Here is a 27852-nt window from a genome sequence, read left to right on the forward strand (position 1 = left end):
AGGTCCTGCTCACCTTGTCCCCTGCCAGGACCTTGAAGGACGCGATGACCTGATCAGCTGTGTCTGTGTCTGTGGTCTCCCTGGACATGAAGTCAATGAAGGCTTGGAAGGTGACGAGGCCACTGTGGTTGGGGTCGACCACACTCATGATGCGGTTGAACTCCACATCGCCCTGTGGGGAGGGGCAGGGTGGGACAGAGCACTTAGTGGGGCGTTGGGAGAACTCAAGGCAGGAAGGCTGTGTCAGCAGCCTGTCAGGCACAGCCTGGCCGGACAGAGTCAGGCCTCGGAGCTCACCCCTCAGCCTCTTCCCAGTGAATCTGGGGAAGCAGGGGGTTGGGTCCTCTGTGCCAGCTCTGGAAGGGGTGGGGGTGGGGGGAAGAGAGCAAGAAACAGAGAGGGGGAAAGAGTTGGAAGACTGTTCCCTGGATCCTTGTAGGAAGAAGGGGGTTGGGTGTTCTCTGGAAGGACCCCGGCCCCTCGAGTGCAGCAGAGCAGAGGAGGAGGCGGCAAGCAAGGCCGCGCTGCACTGGAGGGTGGAGGAGTATCCCCAGGAAGATATGGAAGCTCAGGAGGCAGGGAGGGGGCTGGGGGAAGAGGAGGAGCAGAGGCAGGGGAGGCAGAGGCTGCATACCAGGCTGTATCCTGTGGAGATAAGCAGAGCCCTGAAGTCATCTGAGTCCATGCTGCCTGTCTGCTTCTGCTCCCAGGACGCAGGCATAGCAGAGGCCGGGCCCAGAGCAGGCCCATGTGCACAGCGGACAGACAGGACAGTGAAGGAAGCAGGGAGACAGGAGGCCCGGAAAGACCAGGTAAGGGGGAAAGTGTCCAGAGAGACACGAGGACGGAGGCAAGAGAGCCAGGGGGACGGCACAAGATGGCGGGGTGGGGGTGGGATGGTGAGGGAGGAGAGAAAGAGAAGAGCAGTTAATGCCACAGTCTGCCGGGCCCAAGGTGCGTACCTGCCGGTCATTCTCCACGTCGTAGCCCAGGCTGATGAGGCAGGCCTTGAATTCCTCAGGCCCCAGGGCCCCGCCATGGTCCTTCGGGGCCCATCGAAGGCAGGCGTACAGGGGTGGTGCAGAGATGGGGCCACAGAAGTGGGAGAGGGGCCAGGCCACATGCAGTGGGCAGGGGAGGAGGACACATGGGGAAACACAGTTAGAGGTGATGCAGACAAGGTGGTGGCCAGGGGGGGGGGGGGGCGGGGCAGTTAGGTCTCCACGGCCTCACTGGGGCTAGAGTGGAGCAAGCACGGAGGACCAAGGCCAGGGCTCGAAGATACGGGGCCCTTTCCCTGCCTCAGTGTTTACAGGAGAGCAAAAGAGGCTGCACACTGGTACCCACAGAAGCTGAGCAGCTGCGGTATTGGGTCAAAGGTCATTTGGAGACAGTCCCACTCAGCACCCAGAATCTCTTTAAGGGAGCTACCAGTCTAGATCCAAATTTTAAAAAACTGCGTATGGGGGGGCTCAGGGTCCTGGAACCTCCCCACCTGGCCTTGTGTGTACTTCGGGGCCCTGACCATCCTGTGGACAGAGGCTGATGGAATGGATGGATGCAGAGATGGAGCGGGTAGGACAGGACATAACACTGGGGAGAGGAAAGGCCACACTATTCCAGTATGGGGGGAGGGGCTTACCTTATCAAAGTGGTTGAAGGATGCCCGGAACTCCTGCATCTGCTCCTGGCTGATGCCCTTGGCGTCTCGGGTGAGGATCTGGTTCTCCACCTCGTTGATGGTGCGGGCAATGGTGGTGAGCAGCTGCTCCCAGCCCACACGGATATGCTGAGGGAGAATGCTGGTCAAGCTCAGCAAATGACCCTCTGAGGGCGGGAACCCCACGGCGGTCTGTGGCACCGTGGGCCGGCACAGAGCCATGTGCGATCGACCCTCCGGTTCTAGCGCAGCAACCCTCTTTACCCTGGTGGGCTGCCCCACCAGGTGCCAGGGCTTGCTGCTCCAGTGAGGCTCAGAGTGCCGAGGCGGGGGCGGTGTGGTGTGGAGTGGGGGCGGGACCCTTTCTGTGGCAGCTCATTCTAGAAGGGAACATTTGTCAAGTGTCTATGTACTCCTGCCTTTCCGTCTGTCTTTCTTAAACTTTGGAGCTCTGAGACAGGCTCTCCCTCCGAGCGTAGCCCAGGCTGGCCTAGAATTCCTCCCAGTGGCCCTGCCTCCAGCCCTGAGTGGCGGGCGCCCCGCCCCCGCCCGCCGCACCTCCATGGTGTAGTTGGTGTGCTTGTTGTCGAAGATGAGGGCCTCCTGGATGAGCTGGTGCTGCTGCTCCAGCAGGTCCAGGTTGGGCTTGTAGTCCACGATGCTGCGCTCGTACTGCTTGAGGTGGCTCAGCTGGTCCTCCAGGGTCCCGTTCATCTCGATGGAGATGCGCCCGATCTCCTGCGGGGACGACAGGGACGGCGGCCCTGGCCACTGTGCCCCCTGGAAGGCCTGCCCCCTCGGCTGCTTCCACACTCCACCCCCGCCTTGCCCTTGATGGCTCTGTGAGGAGCCCTCCCTGCACGGGGACTGGAGGCCCAGGGAGGGCAGGCCAGGAGACTTGGGCAACTGCGATCACTCTTTGAGTGCACACACCTTCACCCTGTGACAAAACTCTTTTGGTCCTTAAAAATAAGTAAGAAAATAAGAAACAAAAGGACTTGGCTGTTGGCAGAACGGCCATGCCCATGGCTCTCCAATGCCTGGCACACTGAGCCAGGAGGGAGGGGGCAGGTAGAAGTGCTACTGGCTGCCTGGCAAACTACGCCACGCCTGTCAGGAGTGTGCCTAGGGCTGTGTTGCTCAGTTACACTGCAGGCCTCACAGGGGCCTAGCAGAGTACAAGTGTGTTGTGGGAATGCCGACTCCAGAGTCGAGAGCGTGGGAGCGGAAGGCAATCCAGCTTCGGGCTCAGATCAGACAGTCACGGCTCAAACCGGCCCTTGGCCAATCTTTAGCCAGGCTTCCACCATCTTCCACCATTTTCATCTGCAGAGCCCTGTGAGGTCAGATCTGCCCAGGCTGTGAAATCTGCAGCCACAGGGACCATCTGGCCGAGAGCCCACCGGCAGGCTGGGCTTGCTGGGGAGGGGCGGCCTCACCTCCATCTTGGTCTGGATCCAGGGCCCCACCACGTTGGCCTGGCTGGCGAACTGTCGGCGGAGGTGCTCATTGGACTGCTGCTTGCTCTGCTCCTCCAGGAGGGCGTGGTCCCGCTTTGGCACCAGCTGCTGCACCTGTGGGACGTGCATCAGGGGTCAGACGGCGGCTTCCCCACCCAGACAGGCCAGAGCCGGCACGGCAGAGCACGCTTGGCTCACCTTCTCCCACTTGGAGTTGATGATCTGGGGGGTGACGGTGGTGTAGGGGTTGCTGCCCGACAGCTTGATGTGGTTGCTCTCGGCGATCCTCTGCGCCTCCTTGTGGATGGCCAGGATGGCCTCACGTTCCCTGTCGGCATCCGGCAGGGTGGACTTGAACTGGTCGTGGGCTGAGATCAGGCCCTGGAGGGAGACCGGGAGTAAGGAGTGCAGCCTGCCTTTTGGGGGTGGGGAGGGGCTGCCCCTTTGTGTGTGTGTGTGTGTGGGGGCGGACCTCGATCTCCTCGATGGTGTGGACAATGAACATGTCCTGCAGGTCCTCCATGGCGCTCTCCATCCAGTTGTTGAAGGGTGCGGCCCGCTTGGCGTACTCCAGGTGCAGCTGGTCGATGGTCTCCAGCTGTTTCTCGGTTTTCTGCAGTGTGCAGACGGGGACGGGGAGGCAAGTCAGCTGGAGAGGAGATGCTCGAGGGCTCCCCACATCCCTAGAGGGCACCAGGCGCCCTCCTCACCTCCAAGGCTTCCCTGCGACTGTGGGTCAGGGAGCCCAGGTTATCCCACTGGTCACAGATCTTCTGGCACCGTGTGTTGACGTTGTGGGAGTCATAGTAGTCCAGCTCGCTGTGAAGCAGACATGTAGGCCCTGAGAGCTGAACACTGGTCTCACGGTCCACACTCTTAACACTGAACATGGCTCCTGCCCTCTTTTCTTTCTAAAACTTTTCTACATTTATTTACTTATTTATTGAGTGTGTGTGGAGATCAGAGGACAATTTGTGGAAGTTGCCTCTCCTCCACCAATTTCTGAATCTCAGAATCCAACTCGGGGCTCTCGACTTGGAGGCACACACCTTGACCCGCTGGGCCCTTTTCCTGGTTCCTGGCTGCTCTTTTGATTTCAACAACACCTGGCAGAGACAGCATGTGGCTCTTAACTGTAGCCCCAGCACCAAGGATGCTAAAGCAGGGGACCACGGTGAGTTTAAGGCCAACTGAGCAACAGAATTCCAGATCTTTATGCACTAGAGACCTCGCCTCAGACAAAACAAAACAAAAAAGCAAATCAATAATGGCACAGTGCTCCCGTTTACCCAAAGTTTGACTTTCTTTTCTTGCTTTTTTCAAGACAGGGTTTCTCTGTATAGCCCTGGCTGTGCTGGACTCACCCAGTAGACCAGCCTGGCCTAGAACTCACAACAGAGATCTTCCTGCCTCTGCCTCCCTGAGTGCTGGGATTACGGGCATGCGACCCCATCCATGCCTGGCCAACGTTTGACTTTCTGTAGTCTTGGTTACTGCAGTCTGAAAGTACTGGCATGTCTGGGTTGTCTTGAAAGGTTCTATTTATAAATGCTTTGTATCGAACAATTTCGGAATTTTGGCTTCGTTATAAAACACAGAAATATCCTAAGAATGCGCTTTCGTTTTAATCCCTGGTGTAGGGATGAGGGCCTGCTTCAGACTGTCCACAGCAGCTGACCATGCATTGCCCCGTGCTCTAGCAGGGGCGTGGTTTTGCCAGCTGCAGATTCTGAGACCTGTGTTGCAATCTCTGGGAACTTCTCAGAGGGTATATAAATGCTAGGGCCCGAGAAGCATTGTGGGTGGTTACTGGTCATCCATGGGGGTTCATTGTGGGTCATTAGTAGTCAAAGAAGAAGCAAAACGAAGGAAATTAGATTCAGGGATTTCCCTTCTCTCCTATCTAGTTGTATGAGAAACCAGGGGGAACAAAGGGCGAGAAAAAGAACCACCCACAAAGTAGCAGAGAGCAACTACAAGGCCCATTGCAGAACCCATCTAAAGCTGCGTGTGGCCATGCACACCTTTAAGCCCTGAGTCTGAGGCCAATCTAGTCTATACAGACTGAGTTCCAGGCCTATACAGACAAACCCTGTCTTGGGGAAAAAAATAAAAATGATCTAGCTCTCCTATTTTATTACTGATCTCTTGCTGTGCTGTCACACAAGTTAAGCTTTATGACATACAGGTTCTGTGTCCCTGGCACTTGCTTGACAGGCTTGAGACATGTTGGGCTGACATTATTCTTGTTGAGGCGTGTGATACCGCCATATACGTGGCGACGGAACGGTGCCCGGGCAGCCCTCGTCCTTCCTCTAAGGCCATGTCTAGCACGCTGTTTCTGGAGCTACCGACCTTGCCTCTGGGGAATAGGCCTACCCTGGCTGGGGCCTAGTATCTGAAGAGCAAGTTAACTGACTCTCTAAGTCTGTGTTTCAAGGGTGCCTCTCCTAATACCACTGATATGAAAGAGCCTTTTGCACTGCTTTCCTTCGTTTGGACAAGCAGGTCTCTAGAGAGTAACGCTGTGGCACCAATCAAAATTACTGGTCCCGGTACCTTAGTTCTACGTCTGGCACAGAAATGAGGATGCTGTGGCCCACAGTAGTGAGGAAGCAGGAGGAAGCCCGCTCTGCTCCTGTGGCCCCACTGCCACAGGTGGAAAGACCTTGCAGAAATGCTTGAATCCAGGGTGACTAGTGAGTGGGGGTGTCTGGAAAGAACAGATCCAGCCAAGGATTCTATTTTGAATAGACGGCTATTTTGGGAGCTCCTCTAGGGCCTGTGGATTTTCCGTGAAGTAACAGGCTGGGCCTCTCACTCTCTGGTTCCTCCTTGCTGCTGGCCACTGCAATGGCAGAATAAGGGCCCCATTCATTGGCTCTTGAGGCACAATGTACTGTGTGCACAAATTTATGTGACTGGGGCGGGGCAGGGAGGGACACCGGCCGCCTAGAGGCCGTACAGTGAGTGTACTCTGATCAGGAGAAACAGGCAGGCAGAACAACAGCTCACTGTGCTGCTGGCACTCCCCACACGAAGGAGGGGCCCATGGAGCCACGCAGGGCAGCAGGCTGGGCAGAGAGGCCCAGAGCCTGAGGACTCAGGACAAGCAGCCAGAGGTGATCCCTGTGCTGGAGAACCTGGGTCCCTTAGGATTCTCTTTGGCGTTGACAGTGTGGGTGGAAGATTTCTGTAAGGCTCTCCCGGGTATGTGAGGAGGGCTGAGAGCTGGGCACAGACCCCAAGCCTGAAGGTGCCAGTGCCACAGGCACATGCGTACTTGAGCTCCTGGGCAATCGCAGCAATCTGCTCCACGCGGTCCTGGTGTGCGGCCAGGTCGCTCTCGAAGGCCTCATGCTTGCGGATCAGAGCTTTGATGTCTGACAGGGTGGCTGTCTCATAGTCCCGGTGCTTCAGCATGGCCTCCTTCCCTGCAGGTGGCAGAGACACCCCTCAATAACCGAGACAAGCTGTCTGAGGGGAGGGGTGCAGCAGAAACGGACCACATCTGTTAGCCCAGAGGATGCAGCCTAGAAACGCTTGCAACCCTCCCCAGTGCCCCTCCAGGGATCTCTTAAGCCCATTTCCAGTCTCTGCAGCTCTGGGCAGGTTTAGGGGCTACTCGGTGTTTATGGGCCCGTGACAGATTTTGTAGTGTAACTCCTGTGCTCTATACGGCATCTGTGGGAGACACGGAGGACAGGACGGCTGACACCAGGCGGAAGGTTACAGACACCCGGCTGTGCAGGACAGTGACTGAGAGCCCTTGGGCTTGCAGCCAGGCCCAGCGGGATCAGGAAAGGGACAGACGTGGAGTCTGGGCCCAGGAGCTGTGCCTGTGCCAGCTCTTTAGAGCCAGCTCTCCTGGGTGGTGGTCCTGTCCCAGTCTTGTCGCCACCCGCTTTCTCGGCACAGTGGGTGGGGCTGTCCAAACCCTTTGAAGGGTGAAACACTGTTATTAGTCCTGGAGCCGGGCTAATTACACGCCCAGAGCAAAAGCCCAAGCAGCCTGCCAGTAAGTTAAGGGACTACAGGGGACTGAGGGAAATGCCAACCAGGATGGCAGTCAGGCCTCCACTTCTTCCTCAAGGAGCCGTGTTTCCAGTGGCCTCTAGGCCCACTGTCAGGACAGGCACCCAGAGCACCTGGTGAACAGCTGGCCAAGTTTTCATCTGTAAAGCAGTGCCAGCAGCGGTACCTATATGGCCTTGGGCCATCCTGAATTTTATCTTGGTGATGGCTAAGAATGGAAAGACTTGGTGCCACCCCCATCTCCCCAGCCTCATCTGCCTAGCAACTGCCAGCCACCCCCAGGCCAGAGCTGGCACCAGCAGGCTAGAGGTGGTGACTCCACAGGCCTGGCTCCCCTGCCCCAGGCTGGAGGGCTTAACCACAAGGCAGGCTTGCAATTCCCTTTTCCAAACTGCTTTCTCCCAAGGGTGGGAACCAGAAATAGCAGCTGAGAAAAACTCAGGCCTGAGCTGTTCAGCAGGGAGCTGGCAAGTGTGTCCTACATGGCAGCCACGAGATGTATGTGGGGCTCAGTGGCTGTCGGTCAAGTCCCTGTGGAAAGAACCCTCATGGGCCCCACCACTTCTGGGCCCCTCACCCCAGGGCAGCCTATCCACAATGTTTAATAATGACTCAGAATCCAGGCTGAGGCTCAGGATGAGAGTGGGCAGGTCTGCCCAGGGACTCGGAGCTGGTGGGAGGGCCAGATGTGTGAAGGTGTCACCAGTATTGGGCCTGGCTGTAGCTGAGGCTCATCCTAAGTCCCTCTAGTGCAAGCCCGTCTCCAGGCATTCCCAGAGAAGTGGCTTTGAGGGGTTACCACACCCACAGCCTCATGGAACAGCTGCCAAACCTCTGGCAGCCCTAGGCAGGGTACTCCAGCTCATCTGGTGAGAACCGCAGGGAAATCTTAAAAAGGACACCCCAGAGAATGACAGCAGAAGACGTCTTAGCTAAGTATGGGGCACGGGCAGTATGGCATTCCTTACATACTTAGGGGTCCTCAGAGAAGTGCAAGTATACACGCCTGAGTCCTCTCAGGGCCAGGCTCACCCCCCGGGAAACTCCAGCCAGCTGGCTCAGATCCGCAAGCACCTGTGTGGTATTTTGTTTGGATTTTCAAGACAGGACCTCATACTACAGCCTACTCTGGAGCCCTCTAATGTAGCCCAGGCTTACCTTGACTTTGCAGCAATCCTCCTGCCTCAGTTTCCCAAGTACAGAGATTACAGGCATGAGCTACCACCTTGGCTAGAGATGTGTCTTCAATGAATGAGTGAATAAACTAAATGAGGGCCCCCCCTCCTGCCAACATGGTGTCACAGCCAACACTGTGAAGAAGCAGCATTTCTAGGGCAGGAGCAGTGCCTGCACCCAGCCTCACGGGCTCAGCTCACCACCTGTCTTCCGCATCCTCTATTCTTTCCTTGGCAGAGACGGGAAAACTGGCCGGCTCTGGGCAGCAGCAGGGCTGAGCTAGGTGAGAGCAGGAGCAGGGTGGTGCAGTGTGTGAGCTGCGTGGTTGCCAGTGTCTCAGCACCTGCTGCAGCTGGGCTATATGGCCACATCACTGAGAGGCTCCCTGTGGAGCGGGAGCGGGGGCGGGGGGCGGGCTGGAGGAAGGCGTCTTCTGGCCAGCTGTTTATGCTTCCACACTGTGGACTGAATCCAGGGCCTCCACTGAGTGACAGCTGTCTGTGGATGTGTTGTGTCGTGTCTTGCTTTCTGTGGGCATTTTCTGAGGGATTTAAGTCTCCCGGGAATCTGGAATCTCAGTGACCGAGTGGGTCTTGACAAAGAGCCAGGGATGTGATGGAATTCTACATCCTGAGCCAAAGAGCTAGGCAGCTGCAGGGCTGCTGGGACAGGGTAGCGACGAGAGCTGCCGGTGGAGGCAGGGGGCGGCTGGGTGTAGACTTTCGCCGCTGGGCCAACGTGGTGCGGAACCCCAGTCAGACGGCGTGGTGGGCTGAACCTGGGGCTGGGAACGTCTTAGGAGACACGGGAAGTGCACAGGCAAAGGGACAAGCCCTGGCTCGTGTTTCTGGACAACCCAGGAAGGGGCTCACTGATAGGCCATCTTAGGCCAGAGCATAAGGGCATAAGGGAGACCTTGCCAGCGCAGCGCCTTGCTGCCGACAGCTCCATAAACCCAAAGCAGTGTTTCTGCAGCTAGGAGGACTCGGCAGATCCCACGGGCCCACAGGGCAGGGACTCTGTATGTTCACACAGCTGAGAGCAGAGAAGAGAGCAAGAGAACATGGGAAGCATACCATCAGTCCAGGCCTCGTGGATGGACGCCTTCTGCCGGAACTTCTCGGCCAGGTGGTCCAGCCGCTCCAGCCTGCGGATCTCATTCAACAGCCACTCTTCATAGCCCTTCTCGGCCTGCTCCAGGTGTTGCCACCCGTTGTTGATGTCCTGTGGGGCACGAGAAAGGGAGAGGGCTCTCACAAGATGCTGGTGGAGAGGACCTCCTGAGCCTACCTTGCAGCCTTGTCCACATGGGCCAGCATGGACTGCTGCTATGTGTGACGTGTGTGTGGGCACCCACCGAGGCCAGAAGACGGCTTTGGTTCCCCAGGGACAAGCACCACAGGTAGCTGTGAGCTGCCTGACACGGATCCTGACCTTGCAGCCTTTGCAAATGCCTAACCACTGAGCATCTCTCCAGCAGCACAAGCACTGGGGCCTTTGGTTTAATGGAATACATCTTAGCGAGAATAGGCAGGCGAGACCTGTCGTCCCTCCCCTTAGAGAGGGCCTCAGACACTCGCCAGCCCTGGAGTCCTGGCAGACGAGGGGTTGAGATTCAGATGGCCCTCACACACTGGTGCGGCTGGGGCGGCAGTGCAGGGAAGTCTGCATGGAAAACCTCAGGGGAAACAGTGGAGAAGCCTGAGGACACTCATCACCATCCCTGCCCTGGACGCACGCTGGCTTACGATGATGCCAGCCAAGCACATGCCCAAGCGTGGTCTGGCAGTGTGTCCTGAGCCCTGTAAAGCGGGGAGGACGACTCACCGAGACCATCCTGCCCTCGGAGGGCATGAAGGCGGGCCGGTTGCTGAGCCGCAGCTTGGTCTGCAGCGTGTTGAAGTTGATCTCCAGCTGGCATTTCTCCTGCACCTTGGGCGGCTTGTGCACACGCCGATAATCTCGGAAGTCCTCCAGCTTCTGCTGCATCTCCTGGATGGTCTTCTGAGGCACGCGGTCCTCCAGCCAAGGGATGGTGCGCCGGATCCACTCCAACAGCTGTGGGCCCATAGGAAGCCATGATGGCCACTGCAGAGGTGCCCGGGGTGCAGACAGGACCTCCCCCCAGCTCACAGGGTCACGGATGTGGACATACAGGAGCACTGTCCTCAGTGCTGCCTTGCTCTCAGACCCAGATTCTCCACGATTTCTGCTGTGACCCCACAAGCATAGTTCTGGGAATGCGTGCCTCTCCTGGAAGCACTGTGTTTTCTGTTCATTCCTCTGGCTCTGGGGCTCCCTACCCAAAATGACGTGGGTGCTTCAAGTCTACTGGCCCCTCCTAGAAGACCCCTTTCCACACTGTCTGTGACTGCCGGCCTCACTGGCCACAGCTGTCCTGAGACTCTTGCTCAGGCTGGCTTTGGTGACCATGGCTGACACAATGGTTAGGCCCTGCAAGTGTTGGCCTCACTTGGGTGGCCAAGATACAAAGTCTGGCACCTTAAAAAAAATGTAAAACCGAGGAAACAAAACAAAAAACAAAAACAACCCCCCCCCCCCCCCAATTTTTACAACTTGCTCTGATCTTCGACAGGGCAAGGAAGAACAGCAACAGGCCAACAGACTGGACATTACAAAACAATCCCAGAACAGTGAAGGAAGTTATTACCAGCACAGAAATGACTTTTTAACAGCAGGGACAAAGCCAAAAGCAGAGGCACTGGGCTGAGTGAGGGTCTGACATGTGGTATCCAAGATCATGACTTTGGCCTTGTCTGGGGGCTGGGAATGGCAGAGAGCGGCAGCACTGCCATTTTGTTCTATCAGCCCCACAGAAGCCAGGCCTTGTGCATGTTGGGCCAGAGCTCTATCAATGAACTGCTTCCCAGCGCTAGCCCTGCAGTATAAACTTTGTAAAGTCCTGCACTGGGCACAAGGTGCCACTTAGTCCAGGAACTCTTAAGGCCCGGGCTTAAGGATACAGCTCAGGGGGAGTGCTTGTTTAACATTCGGGGACATCCACGTGCGACATTCAGCCTCTGAAACCAGTGACCTGGGAGGGCTCAGGTTCAGGAGTCATGATTCGAACAACAGTCACGTTCTTTGGAAGCTGAATCTGAACAGCTTGGTATGAACCTAAGCTCCGGACTCAAGAGCTATCTGGTATGCTGATTGCCACCCCCCCCAAAAAAAGTTCTGCACCTCATATTTTCTACTACATCTGCTTTCACAGCAAAATACTGTGTGTTATTCTAGTACTTGTGAGGTACAGGGAGGAGGATCAGAAGTTCAAGGGCTATGTAAGATTCCACCTACTTCTCCTGCCTCCCTGTGTCTTGCTCTCCTTCCCTGCAAAAGGAAAAAAACCTCTATATTTTAGTTGACGTGTATGGGTACTCTGCCTGCACATATGCCCATGTGCCACTTGTGTGCCCCGTGGCCGAGGGGCCTAGGAATCGGACGAAGGTCCTCTGGAAGAGGAACAAGTGCTCATAACAGCTGTCACCTCTCTAGCTCTCTGCCTGTATTTCACTCTGGTGGGGCCCGGAGCACACACTCACGTCACTGGCCAGGCGTTCATAATCTTCCATCAGGTGCTCATTTTCCTGGTTCACAGCCAGCACCTTGCAGATCCGGTTGGCAGCAGTCTCAGCCTGGAATGGAGGCATACAGTCAGGGCTGCCTGGGACCAGGGACCCTCCCTCCTAGCAAGCAGGTCCCTTGAAAGCAGCTTGTCCAAGACCCACAGGAAACTCCCCAAAGAGGGAAAGGAGAGGAAGCACATGTCCAGTAAGATGGCCCTGAGGGGCCATGCCCCCAGGGTCTTGTTGAGAAGGAGGGCAAGACCCGAGCCCCTGCTTAGACTCAGGCTTCTAGTGCCCAGGACTGCGCAGGCACTGGGCCCAAGAACTGACGGGGCCTCCTCACAAGCCAACACCGCTCAAGGCGCTCAGTGCATGCTCTACCCATCCCGGCTCCTACTCAGTGGTGTGGCTGACTTCAGGAGCTCACGTGGGCACAAGTCATAACTGCAGGGCAGAAGGGAAGCACAGGGAGGGCAGATCTAGAGAGCTGGCCATGAACTCTAGGAGCCTGGGAGAGGTAAAAGCGTCACACAGGAGAAGGGAGGCAGGTACCTTTCAGGCAGCACAGAAAAGGTCCAGGAGGAGTTGCAACGGCAACAGAACAGGAACAGAGATAGTGAGGAGGGTCTACAGAGTGACGAGGAGGAGGACACTTGGGAGCCAGCTCTGGGGGGTGTAAACCTGTGCTACCCACCACATGCCATGCTGGAGGAAGCACCCGGGACTGGCACCAGGGCTTGCTCCAGAGGGGAGAGTCACAGCTTCTGGCTCCTAACTGAGTAACACTGCCGGAAGCCCATGCGCTAGCCTACTCTGCTGCTGGGGTGCTGCCAGCCAGAGGTAGAGGTGTTCGACTTCCCTACTGGAGCACGGGGCATTTTAAGTGCTCAGGATTTTAGTGGGTAAAAGAAGAGTGAGCCAGGTGGTGGCGGCATGTGCCTTTAATCCTGGCACTAGGGAGGCAGAGACGGGTTGATGTCTGTGAGTTCTAGGTCAGTCTGGTGGTCTACAGATAGAGTTCTAGGACAGCCAGTACTACACAGAGAAACCCTGTCACCAAAAACTAAAATCAAAATTAAAAAAATAAAAAAATAAAAAAAAAGAAAAAGTGAATGCTTTGGTGCTAGACACAGGGAAGATGGCCCTCTCACGCCAGGCTTGAATCACCCAGAAAACACTTTTTGAAGAGACTGAAAAGGCCTCTGGGAAATGAAACAGTAAAAACGTGTCCTGAGGGGTACATTATTTGATGAGAAAAGTGAGTCTAGTAGGATCCCCCACTTTCCTCACTGCACAGACTAGGCCAACACCTCCTACCTCAGAAGATAGGCCGACCACAAACTTCCCGAGCCCAGATGTCCCCAGACTTGCAACTGCTCTGCCCTGAACTATCCTGATAGAGACTGATCTGAGCACTCCCTCAGAGCCTCCCTCCACCAGACCCAAGGTCAGCTCCAGGCACAGCGCATTCCAGGCAGAAGGAAGAAGCACACACAGGAGGCTGCAAGGCCCACTGGTGTGTCCAACGGCGCTCATGCTGTTAACTGGCTCATCACCGCCTATTCCCTCGCAGCTTCCTTACCAGGCTGTGTGGAGGAGGTGGGCCACGTCCTCCCTGCGCCCCCAGCAGAACACTCCAGCTACAAAATCTAAGCCATGCTGGGTGGGTAAGTGAAGAGGCTCTGAAAGGTGACCATTTGGGGAGAAGGCTGGAAAAAACTGGGCAGCCTTGCTGTGTCACAGACTGTCTTCAGCCCTGGAGCTCATTATCCCCAATCTTATAAATGGGGAAAGTAGAGGGGGAAAGCAGAGTCTGGGCGGATTCCCCGCGGTGAGGTCCCCACTCGATGTCAGGCTCTAAGACAGCAGGCTACAGAAAAGAGCAGATGCAGTTTCTAAAGCTCAGTCTCCCTTCCCTTCAGATGGGTCTAACTGCCTCTATCCCTCTGGTGTGGTGTACACAGGAGTTTTGTTGGGACTTAGGCAGGTTAAAGGCCTTAGGGAAGGCCAGTGAGGTTAGTGTCCCCAAAGCAAGCACCATCTCTCCTTAGCACCTGGGCCACGAACACTATGCTGTTGCCTGAACACTCTTCAAGATCAGGAGGGCACAGAAGAGCCCTGACCTCCGTTAGAAGCGAGTCCCTGGCAGGAGCTATGGGGACGATGTGAGGGTAGCAGGGTGCACGGAGACTCACAGCACAAGAGTCGTGTTTACCTGGCCTGCCTGCATCAGCTCCAGAGGTAGCCTGCTCTCAGGAGCCTCCCGAGCACTTGGGCAGGAAAGTTTCCTGAAAGGAGGCTTACAGGCAGGTGGCCCCGAAGCAGAGGTCCTGACAGGCAAGGGCTCAGACGCAGCGCTACCATCTACAGTGATCTGGGCTTCTACTTCCCTGCCTGTGGTCAAAGCTGTCACCATTCACCACAGGTGGCTGTGCTCAAACGCAAGACTGTCCATGCGGCTCTACTGGGTGACCGTGACAGCCCTTTTCAGACAGGCTGCGCCCAGGTGTGTGTGGGCCTGCAGCGCTGACGTGAACGTGACAGGAAGGGCACCTCTGAGCCCACGCCAGCACGGGGTCTCCCACCCTGGCTCACCTTCTGGGCCCCCGAGAAAGCGTGGTAGAAGCAGGACACGTAAGTCATGATGGCCTTCTCATCTGGCCTCAGAGTGCCTACAATATCTGTGCAGAGAGAGAGAGAAAGAGAGAGAGACAGGAGAGAGTGAAAGACGCAGGAGGGAGGTGGCCAGCCGGCCCGAGGCTCATGCGGGAAGAATAGCGCTTGCTCTGGACTGGAAGCCTGCGGCGCTCAGAGCCAGGGACACACCAAGGTGTGCGGAAGGACATCAAAACAGTCCACCGAAACGAGCTAACTAAACTTCCTGAAAGCAGCTGCATCTGGGGGAAGAAGAGTCAGGACTTAAGTGACTTCTCAAGGCCTGAGTAGGATGTCACCTGAACTACCAACCATTTCTGCACACACTCCTAATGACGCTGGGCTCAACAGTGCACACCTGCAATCCTGGCACTCAGGAGGCCATGAGGTGGAGCTACAGAGTAAGATCCTGCCTCCAAAAGGAGTCAGGCATATTGTCACAGGCTGGCAATCCAACACTCTGTAAACACAAAGTTCTAGGGATCCAGGACAGCCAGGGCTATGTCAAGAGACCCTGCCTCAGGAAAAAAAAAAAAGAGAGAGAAGAAAACAATAACAAAACCCCACGTGGTAGCATATGGCCAGCACCCGGGAGGTAGACAAAGGAGTATCAGGACTTTACAGCTAGCTGAGCCATATGTACATGAGACCTTGCCTCAAAAACTCAACAACAAACCAACAAAACCCCAAAAGCAAAAAACAAACAACAAAACCCCACACAAACAGATAATACAAAACTCGCAACTGGAGAGATAGCTCAGCAGTTAAGAGCACTGACTGTTCCTCCAGAGGCGCAGGTTCAATTCCCAGCTCAAACATGGAGGCTCACAACCATCTCTAACTCTGGTTCCAGGGGGTCCAACACCTGGCCTCCCTGAGCACCAGGAACATGTTCCTGTGGTACACAGACATACGTGTAAGCAAAACACTCACACATAAAATAAAAGTTCCAAAGAGGGGCTGGAGAGCTGGCTCGGTGGTTTGAGAGCACTTGTCGCCCTTGCAGAGGACCCAGGCTGGATTCCCAGCACCCGCATGGCGGCTCACAACCACCTGTAACTCCAGGTCCAGGCAGGAATGCAGCGTGCACAGGGTACAATACCCAATGCATAAAAAACAAACAACTAACCACCAACCCCAGGCAGAGGTCACCCTCCCACAGTGGCTGCCTTTTGCAGCCCTCCTTCCTGGCCCTTGCCTGACTCTCCAGTCGTGGCCTCCCCAGGCCTGAGCCTCTGACCTGTCTCACCCCTGCCCTGCAGCGTGGCAACCTCAGGTCCCAGGCCACGGCCCAGCTAGCTGGGGCCCGGCAGTCTCACCAAAGCGCTCCGGCCCCGGCCCCCACTGCCCGCGGCCACACAACCTGGCGTGCACTGCCTGTCTCATGCCCTAGAAGCACGCCACCCCGCAGCAGGAACTGGCTTGTGTCCTCCCTGCCTGAACAGCGCCTGCTGTAGAGTGGGCCCTCAACAGACTGAGCAAGGACTAGACAGGCGGCAATGCCTGGGACTGAGGGAGCCGGCTTCCAGTCCGAGAGAGGCCACTGCCGTCTGCAAGAGAAATGCGGTGAGCGTGGGAGGCGAAAGGCAGCAGTGGCATTGGGCAGTGGCGGCGAGGAGGGCTGCCTGGCCCTGCCCGGTACCTTCTGCGCTCCTGAAAAGGCATGGTAGAAGCTGGACACATATGTCATTATGGCCTTCTCGTCGGGCCGGGCTGTGTTCACGATGTCTGTAAGTGAACAACAAGGGTTAAATGGCCCAAGCAGGGGTGAGGTCACTTGCTAGGACCCACAGGCTCCTAAAGCCACAGCTAAGCCAGGGAAAAGACCCTCTAAGCTGACTCAACACCAGTTGTTCAGCTGGGCGACTGTTACATCCTAACCTCCCCCCATGGTCTCAGGAAAGGCCAAAGCTGTGGGAACCGAGCTGGAATGAAGCCACTTCCTTTCCGTGGGAATGGCCTCAAGGGGCGCAGGACACTGAACTCCACCGGCCACCAGAGGCCAGAGACATGGGTCCTGGCTGGGGGTGGAGCTGGCTGGGAAATGGAACAAAGCCGGAAAAAGGAAAAAACAACATTCCACTTTGGCGGGCTCCAGACCCCAGGCCTTTGGCTGGTCAGGAGAGAGGCCAGGGGCTGTTCACAGGAAGCCAGGAGCTGCCCTCTTCAGCCTCCCTGACCCCTCTGTGAGTCTAGACAGACAGTGGTACCAAAAAACCTGACCCTCGAAGCCCTCCCTCCCTCTCCTACCACTCTGAATGTATTTGGCCAACTCTGGCTCGTGCTGCACCGCTCTGGCCACCGAGTTCATCCGGCTTTTCATCCTGACTCGGCCAGCTAGCTCCCCAAGGTTTCCCTAGGCTTTGATGACTGTGGAGCCCAGCCAAAGCTAGGTCCAGACAGATAGGAGAGGCCCCAGGAACCATGGTGTTGACTGAACACAGGGGAGGTACTCACCCTCAGCATCCAACATCTTGGGGATATCGAGGTATTTTTCAGCCACTTCAAAAGCATTGTTTAGGTTGGTGACTGGATCATCCTGGGGAGGCAGGCGGATAAACAGAGAATTCCATCAGGAGCAGGACCCAGGCAATTGTAAAAGGCAAAAGGCTAGCCTGAGACAGCGAAGCCCCGAGGAGCAGGGCTGGAAAGTATCTCAGAAATTCTCATCTCCGTGTGCTGTGCAGGCCTCCTAGACAGTTCCATTCCTGCCCAAAGCTGGACTACAGACCTAATCTTTGGAGAAATGCAGGCACATACGCCTCATAGAATTTCCAGCCAGCCACAGGCTCGGTTAAACCCTGTACTCTGAACTTGAAGGTGTGGCTCAGGCTTGAGAGACCACAGGACTGCGTATGTTGGCACAGGTGGCTGGTGGCCTGGGACATGGTTCCCTGCCTTTCCCAGGAGGCCAGGCTTACAGCTTTGTGTAAGCAAATAAGAGCAAAACTCTACACAGGAAATGGTGGCTACTGGGAAGATTTGAAATTCCCCCTTCCCTCCTCTGGAAGGAAGAATATTTCTAGAATTCAGAAGGTCAAGTATGACAGCCCAGTCCCTAAAATAGCCCAGACAGTTAAAATGCCCACGGAGGGAGATGGGACAGCACCCAAGGATGTCCAAGAGGTGAGAGTTAGCTAGGGACCAGGAGAAAGCTAGCACGAGGTTCTCCCAACTTCCGCAGCTGCGAAGAACTCAGATGTGAAGGCCAGCAATGGGCAGCCTTTGGGGGTCGGGACCAGAGATACCCACCTTCCTCAGCTTGTCATACTCAATCAGCTCAGGTCTGTGCCGGTGGATGAGAGCATTGAAGGCCAACCCATCCTTCCAGCTGTAAGAGAAGGCAAAGGTTATTATTATGAAGTGGATCCTTGCTGTCCTGGGAGTCCTGATAGTCCCTGTGAGCCTACGGTAGTGATTACTTTCCATAAACAGAAGGGTTAGTGTGTGTGAGGCACTGATTTGACACTGATTGAGGGCCCGTGAGAAGATCACAGAACTGTTCCCTCAGTTTTCATGTCTGCACAGTAAGGATAAAGGCAGCAGACACCTCACAGCTGCTATGAAGACTGAGCAGTTAATGCTTGCACAGAACCTGACATGTGACAAGTACTGACCACTGAGATGGCCTGAGCAGCCTAGCACTGCAGCAAGAACTTACAGAACAGGATAGGCTGGCACCAGGAAACAGCACCCTAGGAAAGGTGGGCGAGACCTTGAATCCTGGCTGACCCAATCATAGAGGCAGAGGCCAGGGGCTGGCTAAGTGCCTGGATGTTAGGTGGCCTGAAGTTCTGTAGAACAAAACAATCCCTACAAAGTCACAAGCTGTAAGGATCGGTTCTGTCCAGGATGGATATCTGTATCACCTGCTCAGAACAGTCACTTATTTCCCATCCTCTCACTACTTGGAATCAGTGGTCTAGCCTCTGTGCTTGGGTTGCCCTTCCGTTGGAGGGCAGGTGGGTCCTATGGCAGAGCTCTTGCTGTGCCCCTGTGTGTAGAAGTTGCAGGCACACTGTTGCTACTCAAGAAGTGACAGGCAGAAGCAGCAGAAATACATTGTGTACAGCCACCAAGGGGAAGCATGAACTTTTAAGGACAGAGCACCTTAAGAAAGGCCCTGACATCAGCATAGGCTTCCCTAGAGAGGCCAAGGACACAGCAGGACCTGTGGATCCTGTCCCAGTGGCTACCTGGTAAAGCCATGCACTGAATGAGTTTAATTGGGGTGTGTGTGTGTGTGTGTGTAGGGGCAGTGCAGGCTGACAGCAGCCCTGCTGCTCTGGCCTCACATCTCCTTCAGTTTATACTAACATCTATCCTTTGCCACCCTCACTCCTGGTCTGGCTCGGCAGTTGGGAGCACATTCTCTTAAGTTATACACAATAGCAACCTATGCACCGGCCCCTCTTGAAATGTCCAGATGAGGAGCGAGCCTGACTGAGGGGCATCTTGGTTGTGAAGAAGTGCTAGAAAGCCAACAGCTGTTTTAAGCAACTTCAGTCTCCTTACTGAACAGAGGACTTTCCAGTGGGCACACTGGTGCCCAAAGCAGGCCAGGGACTTACTGAGGCTTGCTGTCTCACAGACCAGGATGCAAACATGGGAAATGAAGTTAGGTGTGAGGAAATGCCTACCTGATATGGAAGTTCTGGACGTTGACATTTTTATACGGGGCTGTCTTTCTCTGGCACCAGAGAAGGAGCCCTTCCTTGGCAGAGGTCTCTGCAAAGCACACAACAACAGAAAGGTGAGCTCAAAAGTAAACCTCAGAACGCAGCCCAAGCTGGCTAGGACGTTCAGCCTCAGGCCTGAGGAAAGACAGCAGATATCACAACGGTGGCATTGACAGCAGCAGTGGCAGCTGCTCCCATTCTGACACGCAGATCCCAGCTCCAAAAAAACCCTGTCACTGGACTCCCCCAGAAAGTGATAAGGACAGGATATGAATCTACTCCCCTGCCCTGACTAGCCTGACACTGGCTCCTAGGCCACATGGAGAGTAGCCCTGGAGACTAGCCTCAAGGTTGTTTCCAACAAGTACAGTTTCCCTCCTGAGTAACTTAGCTGTGTTTACACTCAAAGTCCTATGAGACAGGACCACATCTACCCTGGTCAGCATGGTGGCCCAACAGCCAGGAACCCCAAACACCGGCCACGTGGCCTTTCTCATTTTGTGGCACACATACACACACAGTGGGCTAGGTGTAAGTGGCAACAGTCCTGGATGGCCGAAGCAGGCCAGGACACACGCCCCCCAATGCATATGTGAAGCAGAAGAAAAGAAGCCAGGCCCAATTCCACTCCGAGTTTGCGCTGCAGGCTGGAACCAGGAACCAGTTTGCGCTGTAACCTGGAACCAGGATGGGCTATGGGAGAGGGGGCCCTAAGCAAGCACGGGACTCTATCCTATGCCTTACCTTCCACAGAGATGTCCTGGATAGCGAACCTGAGGATGATAGTCCAGATCATTCCCAGGGTCATCTTTGCATTGCCATCCACAATCTCTGTACACAGGAAGAAGGGCATGGGCGAGAAGGCCGTTAACCAGAGCTAGGCTCCTCGCCTCAGCCCCAGGCAGAGCCTACCTTGCCATGAGGACGCACTGAACATTCTCTGGATAGCAGGATGCTAGTAGCCTGTGGGCGCTGATTTTTGTGGCTGTGTTTCCTAGCCACAATGGCCAGCTGTCAGGACTGCCCCTCTGAAGACCGTCCTAGGCCCCTGCTCCTCACTTGTCATCACCACTACAGAAAAAGTCCACCTTTCTGTGAGGCAGCCTGCACTCAAGGCTAAGTAGGTCTTTGGTGAGTTCCAGTCTCCTTGCCGCCACCCACAGGAGCTCCTGCGCAGCTGGGCATGGCTGCCTCCTGGTGGCCTACAGCTGCTCTGTGTCAGCAGGTGGCCCCGCTGAGCGCTCCTTCACAGCAACTGTTAGGCAAGCACTCCACCACCTGAGCCCTAGGAGGCAGGGGGATAGCATGCCTGTTGTCTTCCCAGACCCACAGCTACAGATCCAGATACCAAGCAGGGCACTGAGCTAAATGTCAAGAGGGCCAGGCTTCCTCAGTCAAGGGACATGCCTAACTGCACAGCGGCCATAGGTACAGGCTGGCCGGAGTTCTGGGAGAGAGGACTCTCTTGACACATCCACCAGCTGCTTCTGTGACCTGCAACTGTGCTTCAAACTACCACCCCTCTCATATAACCCTGGAGACAATTTGAGGGTCCAGGGCCAGTGTTCTCAGGCATTCTTCGTGAAGCTGCCCTCTACCCTGTCTAGTGACGTGATGGTCATAGGGACTGGGACAGAATCACCTAGGGCATTTGCAGACGAGCTTTTCTCCACATGAAGTGGAGACTGGAACGCAAGCTGGGTCCCTCCTCTCACCCTCTGTATTTATAGACAAGTGCCTGAGCAAAACAAATGCAGCTGCCTTAGCACAGGGCTGGAGTGGAGCCCAGGGGGAAAGCTCCATGAGAGGACAGAAAATCTCTGGGTTTGACTGAATTTTGGGGTTTTGGTTTTTTAAACAAATACCACCTACCTCTACTGTGGCATGCAAGCCTGGGACCTCTTTAGAGGTCTGGGGCTGGGGCAGGGCCTTGGAACTCGGAGGCGCACATTCTGGCCTATGGTCCTGCCAAATTCTCAGCCCTGTCATTAACGGCAATTAGTTTTCTTTGTTTTTCTAAAAGCTGGGACAGCATGAATGTCAGGGCGAGGAACTCTGTGTTGACTAATGAGCAGAGCTGGGAGCCCAGGCTGCTGGGAGCCCAGGCTGCTGGCAGCCTTCTGGGCTCTATGGGCCTCGCCTCATCAAAGGAGCCTGGGAACTCTACCCCAGGGCCCCAAGGAGCTGATATTCCAGGAGGGAATGGCTGGAATTGGTGGCACAAATCTGGGAATCCATTCAGGACGGAGGGGTCCTGGGTGTCAGAGCCATGGGCTCTGGACTTTTGACCTCACACGTCCTGTTCCAATGCCCTGGTCAGGCTATTAGCCCACTTTTCTTCTTGTATTTCCTTCTAACCATATGGACCAGGCAGAGGTGCTCTTGACAGACATAAATTAGGTCGTGAGCGCAGGGGCCGATTCACAGGGCTCCTCCTCACCCCTGGTGCACAGCAGTTTTTCCTTAAGGTTGTAGAGGCTGTGGATCGCCCATGCCGTCACGGGTAGCAGCTGCTGTTGGTCACTACCCGCAAAGCTTCCTGTATTCATGCAGCACACGGAGTCTTGCCTAAGAGCCCCACGTCAGGAGCGTGAGCTCACGTCAGGAGCCCAGCTGGCTGGCCTCCGCCCCTGCTCACCTTCTGCCCCGATGGACACTAGCTTGACTCCCTTGCTGGCGATGAAGTCCAGGGCTTTGTTCACGTTGTTGATCTTGTGCACTCGCATCTTCCCCCGCTCGGGCTTAGGCAACCGCTCCCCTGAGAAGACAGGTGGGGGATCTTTACAGCCACCCGAGCCGCTCCAGCCCTAAGACTCCGGCTGAAGCTGCCCCACTGCGAAGGGCGGGCTGCACAGGGCTCCGGGAGTCTCACCTGAGATGACCTCCAGCAGAAGCATGAGTTTGAGCCCGTCCCGGAAGTCCTCGTCGATGTTCTCGATCTGAGTGCCCGCCTTCCGCAGGTGGGAGTTGCACCAGGCCGTGAAGGTCTACAGAAAAGGAACAGGGGAGGGATGGAGGGTAAGCCAGCATCAGGACTTTTACAAAGCAGTACTGACCCCCCCACTCTCCATGACACCCTAAGACAGGGTTTCTTTTCCTGTAGCCCAGACTGGCCTCAGGGATGGCACTGAGCTCCTGGTCTTTCTGCCTCCACCTCCCAAATGCTGAGATTATGTAAGCCTGGCAGCACATCCGGCTACATACCCTTTTCCCTGATCTTAAAAGTGACCATCCAGGAAGGCAGCTAGTTACAGAGGCATCACCGGGAAGATAGCCCTGAGAGGGCACAGGCTTTCTCTACTTAGCACCTGCTGAAAGGACCTTAGCAGTGACCTTTCTACTACTGGCCAGATAGGACCCAGGACAAGAAAGCTCCTGGTTGAGCAAAGCATTCTACAAATTAAGGCTCACTGGCCTTTCTTGGAGCTGAGGTAGCCCAGCAGCCAAGCCCTCTGCTGTAAGGCCAGGACCCTGAGCACCAATTCTGTCCTTTAGTTTGCTGCCTTACAGGTCAGACACCTTGGTCTCCCTACAAGGTCCACTCTTCCAAATCTTAAAACTGGGTGTGCCTTAGGGGTGCTGGAAGAAGGTAAGTGGAAAGTAGCCACAGCCGAGAAACTTCTGAAGATCAGGTAGAAGGTGAAAGCATGAGTTCTGGAGTGGAAGGCTACAAAGCAAGACGCTGCAGCCCCAGACCCCCACCACACTGAAAACGATAAAGAACACCCAATGCAGGGCCACCCAGCTCCTGCAAGTTGGGGCGCATTACCTGTGCCACAGAAGTGGCTTAGATCAGTTAACACCAACAAGTCCAGGCGTCTTCTGGGGAACTGGCCCTCTCCCTCCCACAGCAAGGTCTGGGAAAACCCAAGCCTCTGCTCTCCTAGGAGCCCCCAGAACAGAAATGGTCAACCCGCCAGGGACATGCAAGAGTACATTCCATGCCTGGGGTGTAAGCAAAAGCTACACGGGTGCCAAGGGCTTCCATGGAGCCTCTGGCCAAGCGTCATGTGTTTTGACAACTGCCAGCAGGCCTGCTCATTCAGACACTCAGCACAAGGCGCCTTCCAGACAAAGACAAACACACCAACCTACGGCAAGGACTCGGCAAAGGAGGGCAGCTGGAGTGGCCAGACCCAGACGCCCGGCCCTGCTGCCAGGCGGAGCTTCTTGCCAGGAAGGCGACGACCCTCCTGTTCACATACTGCTGCTTCTCAGCTAACCATGCCTCTGCTTACTCTGTGGCCCTGCAGCGGGACCACCACTTTCCCATCACTCAAAATGCAGCCCATGTGGGTGTGGCGGCACATGCTTATATGCTAGCACTCAGGAGGCTGAGGCAGGGAGGGCAGGGTTTGAGGCCAGCCTGAGCTACGCAGCAAGACTATGTCTCAAAATGATAAAATAACTACAAAACCAAACTAAAAACAAAAAAGCAACCTACAGTGTAGCTCCTCCTAAGGACTGCTCCCCCAGGCTGGTTCTGACCCAGGGCCACTCAGACAGCTATGTGCTTCTCCAGGGAAAGGCCCCCAGAGCAGGTCCTGACTAAGATGTTTGCCGACCTCCTCCTCCTCCGGGCCCATTTCCCCTGCTTCCTCCCAATAGCTCTGAATTCAGACAAACCAGGCCTAGACTTGGCTCTAAGTCTCGGAGGTAAGCTTCCTGTAACGTCCATTCTCTCTTGTGTAACGGGGCAGTGAAGATGCCACTGGGGTGTGAGCACTATAAAGACTCCAGGAGGAAACCCTGCGCACCAAGGCTGTAGGGGCACAGCAATGCTCCGCCTCTCCTCCTTCCCTGAAACCAGGCATCTGGTCTACCTCGCCCACACGCGCTTGTTCACCCTGGACTGCAGGTGCAGACCAGGCATCTGGTCTACCTCGCCCGCACGCGCTCTGTTCGCCCTGGACTGCAAGCGCGGGTGCCAGTCACCAGGCAGCATTCTCTACCCAGGTCTCTCTTTTCCTGTTTTGTTGTTGTTTTTCTTGGGGGGGGGGGGGCGCAACATGTCTTTCACTATGTAGCTGAAGCTGGCTTTGAACTCTTTTTATTTTGAAAGCTAGAAGAGGGCACCCCATCCCCTGGAAGTGGAATTATACAAAGCTGTGAGCCACCATGTGGGTGCTGGGAATTGAACCCAGGCCCTCTGGGAGAACAGTCAGTGCTCTTTACCACTGAGCAGTCTCTCAAGCGTTGGCTCTGAACTCTTGATCTTCCTGCCCCCACCCTCCAAGTGCTAAGATGACAAGAGTAAACTACCATGGCCGGCCTTTTATTGTCTTACAGCCCACTTCCTGCAGTGTGTGAACTCTGAGGGAAAAGCGTACCTCACATCCTTCTCACTGTCCGGAGCACAGCGGACAGGCACGGCACAAAGAGGGTGAGCCGGGCATGGCTCGGCGGTGGAGAGCATGCCCGCCACCCAAAAGGCCTAGGGTCTTGTCTATAGCACTGCTCATTTCAAGAACGAAGCTCAAAGGAGTGTGGCCGGAGTGCAGTAGCACACGGGACTGAGCTGGTCTCTGCTCTTCCTGTGTGTAAAGGATGATGACGGAACACAAAGTGACCGAATCACATCAGCCTGAGCGTGTGGGGAGCAGTTCCTGAAGGGTGAGCTTTCTGGTGCTGTGATGTCGCTCAGACCCCAGGACGTGTCTGAAGGGTGGTCCTGCCCCCTGGGTCTACACGGCTTGCACCAGCACTCCGTTGGAGAGGAAGAGATGAGGGTCTCAATGGCAGCTTCTTGAGTATTTGTTCTGTTTCCTGTCCTAGAAGCTGGGCTGAGCAGAGGCCACCCCCTGCACTTGCTCTGTGGAGGAATGATGGGGAAAGGCACATCAAGCACCACAGGCTGGCAGTCGGTGCCAGATGAAGCCTACACACTGCTGGCTGCCTTCCTGACAGTCCTCGGGGAGGGGAGGAGGCCTCTCTGCACAGGTCCTTGGCCCAGTCCTGCAGTGTGGAGGGGAAATGAGACTGCAGGGGTCCCTGTGCAGATGTCCTGTCCCCACGTAAGGAGACGATGAATAAACCCTGCTGGCCAGGACCAGGTCACCTGTCTCCACAGGGGCTGCCACACCACTTGTCCTCAAAACACACCTTCCGTCTTCACTCATCTCCTCTCGGTGCTAAATAAGGCAGCCTTGCCTCTGCCATAACCTTGGGCAAAGGAGAAAGCTGAGTGGTGACTGTAAGCTCTCCTAAGATGAGGACTAAGCAGTGATGCAAGCCAGCGGCTCTGCATTGGGACTGGCACAGAAGGCTCTCAATGCGGCACACGCCAAAGGCCTGTTTGGATGAGTGGTGGCTGTGCCACATGCATGTGTCATTCTGACTGCAGAACAGAGCAGGTGCCAGGAGGATACCCAGCAAGAGGGCAGAGACTGCTCCTTCCTAGCCCGGATGTGTTCCAGGGAACTGAAGGGCTGTCTGCTGATGTGTGGCTCTCCTGTCCTGAGCTGAGGGAAGAACAGTGCGCACTCAGGAAGTTGCATGGGGAACAGGCGCCTGCAGTTGCCACTGCTCCCTGCAGCAAGACTAGCAAGGGGGCTCTAGGGTTGGAAAAGGACATTAAAAATTCATAGCTTTTTATTCTTGGTTACAAAAATAACACTGTGTTCAGACTCCCCCTCTCCCTCCCCAGTTCAGGCCAGCACTGTGGGGAGCATGACAGAGGGTGGTTTCTATAGCTGGAGGCCTTGCTCCATGTGCCCACCCCAACTTCCTCCACTATGCACAATTCCCAGGCCTGCTTGCAATGATCCGGTTTCCTGGAGTCAGCCATCTGCTGAGTGTCTCCAGGGCAGGCCTGTGGAGTGCCTAGCAGGAATCAAACCCTGATGGAAAAGATGGAAAGTTAATTCTAGCACTTGGGAGGTGGGGGCAGGTGATCTCTGTAGGTTCAAGACCAGCCTGATCTACACAGGACAACCAGGGCTATGGAGAGACCCTGTCTCAAAACAAACAAGCAAACCCAACAACAACAACAACAACCAACACCTGATAGGAGCTGAGTTGGCATACCTGACCCCTGAGCAGGCCCAATACATGACCAATCCAGCCACATCCCACATCAAGCACGCCTTAGGAGCAGGAACAACCACCACAGCAGACCTGTCGCAACCAGCTCACTGCCAGTACCACCCCAACATGGCTGCCACACACTCTCCATGCTCACACCATGGAGTCGACGAGCAGGTGCTAGCACTGCTCCCATTTGACAGAAAAGGAGACGAGGAGCTCGCGGCTGAGGCAGCTGCCCACGTCAGCCGTGCCCACCAACCTGGATGCGGAGCAGGTGCTGAGGCTTCAGAGCCTCCTCTAAGCATCAGTGTGTGCGCACGTGTCAACAGTAGCAGCAGTGAGGGAATCACAGAGAATAAGACAGATGGTGGCACAAACCTGTGCGAAGGCCCTGAGGCAGAAGAGGCAGCACCTGGTCAAGGAAAGGAAGGAGAATAGGAATGGCGTTGACAGGATAGCTTCCTGGGTCTTTCAAAGATCAGATGGACTGCTACAGTGTACATACAGAGCAGGAGGCCAAAGTGTTATGAACAGGAATAAAAGAGCGAGCCAGAAAGGAGAGAAACTTCCTTCTGGCAGGATAAGGGCAGGGAAGCCATGCCAGGGATGCCTGGTGTGACTCAGAAATAACTGTAGGCTCGCGGTCTGGTCCCGCCAGGGAGGAACCAGTGTCACTAGGCGCTGTGGCACTGGGCTGGTGTCAGAGAGTCAGCAACTTCATCAAGAAGGTGCTGTCCCTGCCAAAGCAGGCAAAGCCCTGCTGGGGTGGCCACGCTGCTCTCAGCCTGTCAGAACTACCCACGGAGGAAGCTGCACCACGAAGGTAGCAGTCCCTGGCCTTTGGCATAACTTGCGAGGAAGGATGTGGGCTGCGCACCTTTGAGAACAGCCGTGGAAACCCTCAGGATGAGTCTTCAGAGCCTGCCCTGCTTGCAGCAAGCTGGAGCCTTCTCTGATTTCTAGAACTAGAGGCATGAGTGGAGAGGGCAGCAGGAGGACAAGAGAAGCTCTGTGCCCAGCGCTGCTTTAGGTGCATGACCAGCGGTGAGCTTCACCGCTGGGCAGGGGGGGCAGCCTCCTCGGGGACCCTGGCTAGAGCTTTCTGCATTGTCACGCTTGAGGGTTGGGGGAGGGGAAGAAGGCTTGGCATCAGTGGTCATAAAGTCCTTCCTGTGTCACAGGGCCCCCTCCCAGCCACCAGGATGTGGGGAGGCTGGGTGAATGAATGATGGATATTGTTCAGGAGGTGACTCAAGCGGCCAGGAATGTGGCAGCAGTGGGCTTTAATGAGCCTTTCCTTGATGGCGATGCCTCCCCCAACCCGAGAGAGGTGAACTCTCGAGTTGTCCCTGAGCAAGAAGTGGACACTCCCTAAGCCAGTGGCAGGCTGGGATGGCAAATACAAGGATTGCCCTGGACAGGATACAGATGGCCCAGCTGTAAGTGTTCCTCCATTTTCTTCTGACTTCCCAGCACAAAACTTGTACCCTGCACCCAGCACGGGACAGAGAACACCTTGTAAGGTCCACCTGGACTCAGACACAGGCTGTGCTGTGTCCCACAGCCAAGGCACA

The 27852-nt window shown here is 55.7% G+C and overlaps 1 protein-coding gene and 1 long non-coding RNA gene across 6 annotated transcripts in view; one reads left to right on the forward strand and one right to left on the reverse strand.

Moving 5' to 3' along the window:
- Positions 1-27852, reverse strand: part of Actn4 (actinin alpha 4) — a 66029-nt gene that overhangs the window by 1263 nt on the left and 36914 nt on the right. Inside the window, exons 2-21 of one of the 5 annotated variants that reach the window (XM_021643928.2) lie at positions 22125-22239; positions 21891-22010; positions 19997-20083; positions 19214-19301; positions 17826-17904; positions 17031-17112; positions 16216-16301; positions 11895-11987; positions 10159-10389; positions 9408-9555; positions 6404-6554; positions 3831-3939; positions 3593-3733; positions 3319-3501; positions 3100-3234; positions 2219-2398; positions 1643-1789; positions 963-1043; positions 635-700; positions 14-172 (exon numbers count right to left, since the gene is read on the reverse strand). In XM_021643928.2, the coding sequence (XP_021499603.1) occupies positions 14-172; positions 635-700; positions 963-1043; positions 1643-1789; positions 2219-2398; positions 3100-3234; positions 3319-3501; positions 3593-3733; positions 3831-3939; positions 6404-6554; positions 9408-9555; positions 10159-10389; positions 11895-11987; positions 16216-16301; positions 17031-17112; positions 17826-17904; positions 19214-19301; positions 19997-20083; positions 21891-22010; positions 22125-22239 (2481 nt within the window). Of the gene's footprint in view, positions 1-13; positions 173-634; positions 701-962; positions 1044-1642; positions 1790-2218; positions 2399-3099; positions 3235-3318; positions 3502-3592; positions 3734-3830; positions 3940-6403; positions 6555-9407; positions 9556-10158; positions 10390-11894; positions 11988-14513; positions 14600-16215; positions 16302-17030; positions 17113-17825; positions 17905-19213; positions 19302-19996; positions 20084-21890; positions 22011-22124; positions 22240-27852 lie in introns of all 5 variants that reach the window. The other 4 variants (XM_021643926.2, XM_021643925.2, XM_021643924.2 and 1 more) reach the window with 4 other exon arrangements.
- Positions 676-4686, forward strand: LOC132647112 (uncharacterized). Its single transcript, XR_009585387.1, has 2 exons — positions 676-812; positions 4134-4686. It is a non-coding gene; the product is annotated as an uncharacterized LOC132647112 (long non-coding RNA).

Source organism: Meriones unguiculatus, chromosome 14, assembly GCF_030254825.1.
Source record: "Meriones unguiculatus strain TT.TT164.6M chromosome 14, Bangor_MerUng_6.1, whole genome shotgun sequence".
NCBI lineage: Eukaryota > Metazoa > Chordata > Mammalia > Rodentia > Muridae > Meriones > Meriones unguiculatus.